The sequence below is a fragment of the Mauremys mutica genome, chromosome 1, assembly GCF_020497125.1.
Source record: "Mauremys mutica isolate MM-2020 ecotype Southern chromosome 1, ASM2049712v1, whole genome shotgun sequence".
Lineage (NCBI taxonomy): Eukaryota > Metazoa > Chordata > Testudines > Geoemydidae > Mauremys > Mauremys mutica.
Window position 1 is genome coordinate 359,916,518 of NC_059072.1, and position 1,901 is coordinate 359,918,418.

The window sequence follows — 1,901 nt, forward strand, 5'->3', positions numbered from 1 at the left end:
GGTAGAAGTTAACAGCTGATGACAGCCCATGCAGTAACCTCTGGATCGCCTGAGGGGTCCCAACCCCCGGTATGAAAACCACTGTACTGGTGTATGTTGCGGGGAACTTTTCTTGGGAGCTGGTTATATCATATCTGCCTATTGCAGGGCTTCTTCTGCCTCATCTGGAACTGGCCACTGGATACTGGGCTAGGTGGACTGCAGGTCAGATCCATTCTGGCAGTGCTTGTCTTCTTATCAGTGGTGTAACTCCAAGACGATGTTTTTGCTGATCTTCCTTAAGCTCCTGGGGGACTCTAGACTTTCACTTAGGGGAGAAAGATGTCTAGTTAAATATCATCTAGTCTCCTGTTGTTTTTCCTTTCAGGAAAGAAAGCTCAAAACTCCTCTGACCTGCCCGGTACATTATGTCATCTGTCAATGACACCAAATTCAACCCTGTAGTGTTCCTTCTCACCGGGATACTTGGTCAGGAAGACTTCCATCTCTGGATCTCTGTCCCCTTCTGCTTAATGTATGTCATTTCGATAGTAGGAAATTCAGTTATTCTGTTCATTATAAAAACAGATCCAAGCCTCCATGAGCCTATGCATATTCTCCTTTTCATGTTGGCTGTCACAGATCTTTGCTTATCAATAGCCACCATACCAACAATGCTGGGCATATTCTTGTTTAACTCTAGGAAGATCAGCCTCAATGCCTGTTTTGCCCAGTTGTTCTTCATCCAGTCGCTTCAATGCATTGAATCCTCTGTGCTGTTGTTGATGGCCTTTGACCGCTTCATCGAGATCTGTAACCCACTGAGATATGCTTCCATCTTAACCCTGCCAAGGATAGCCAAGATGGGACTGGTGTTTGTGCTAAGAGCAGTGGCAGTAACATTTCCCCTCCCTTTTCTCCTGAAACGGTTCCAATACTGTAAATCCAATGTCCTCTCCCATTCCTACTGCCTGCATCAGGAAGTCATGAAGATGGCTTGTTCGGACATCAAAGTGAACGACATCTATGGCTTATCTGTTACACTAATAACTATGGGGTTGGACTCGCTGCTCATCTCGCTCTCTTATGTGATGATCTTCAAAACGGTGCTGAGTGTCGCATCCCACACGGAGTTCCTCAGGGCCCTAAACACCTGCGTCTCCCACCTCTGCGCCATCTTGCTCTTCTATATACCAGTGATCGGTCTGGCTGTGACACACAGATTTGGAAATAGCTCTTCTCACTTGCTTCAGGTTGTCCTGGGCTATATCTACCAGCTGGTTCCGCCCCTGATAAATCCAGTTGTGTACAGTGTGAAAAGTAAACACTTTCGTGCAAGGATAATCAGAGCATTTATCAAGTAAAGGGTCAGTTAATCATCCGGCTCCAGTGCTGGTGACATGGGAGATGGAAAAAAAATGGTCTATGGCCACCTATTCCATTCTGGATCCTCTTCCCTCGAGACCCCTCTCTCTGCCCCAACTCTTCCCCCAAAGAGGAGGCTCTGTCTCCTCTCCAGGCTGGAAGCCATAACCAGGCCTTGGTAATAGCTTCCCAGGTTACCAGAGCAACTGAGAGGAGTCACAGACCCTCCCACTGCCCTGGACAGGAGGCTTGTGGGCCTGAGATAATCCTATGTCACAGCCCCCAGGATATACAACCCAGGGAAGGTGGAGAATGCTGGGCTACTCACAGCGGCCTGTGCTCCATGGGTAGCTCTTACCACAGTCCAGCTCTGGCCTATCTGGGGAGCAGAGCCTTGGAGAAATGGAGGAGAATTGGGCAGGGCCTACTTGGAAGTAACGGGGTAGGGGGACCATAGGGGAAAAGGAAGGGTAGTGCGGCAAACCTGAAGCAAGGCTGACGGCACCAAGCATGAGAAGGAGACACTCTGAGCTGTGCCTCAGGAACCAGTGACTGTG

General features: G+C 48.9%; 1 protein-coding gene across 1 annotated transcript; it reads left to right on the forward strand.

Annotated features, from left to right (window-relative positions):
* The first annotated feature begins 407 nt into the window (after positions 1 to 407).
* LOC123376175 (olfactory receptor 51G2-like) lies at positions 408 to 1,343 on the forward strand. The gene has a single exon (XM_045027995.1). It carries the CDS (start codon positions 408 to 410, stop codon positions 1,341 to 1,343), a length of 936 nt encoding a protein of 311 aa, XP_044883930.1.
* The last annotated feature ends 558 nt before the right edge of the window (positions 1,344 to 1,901 follow it).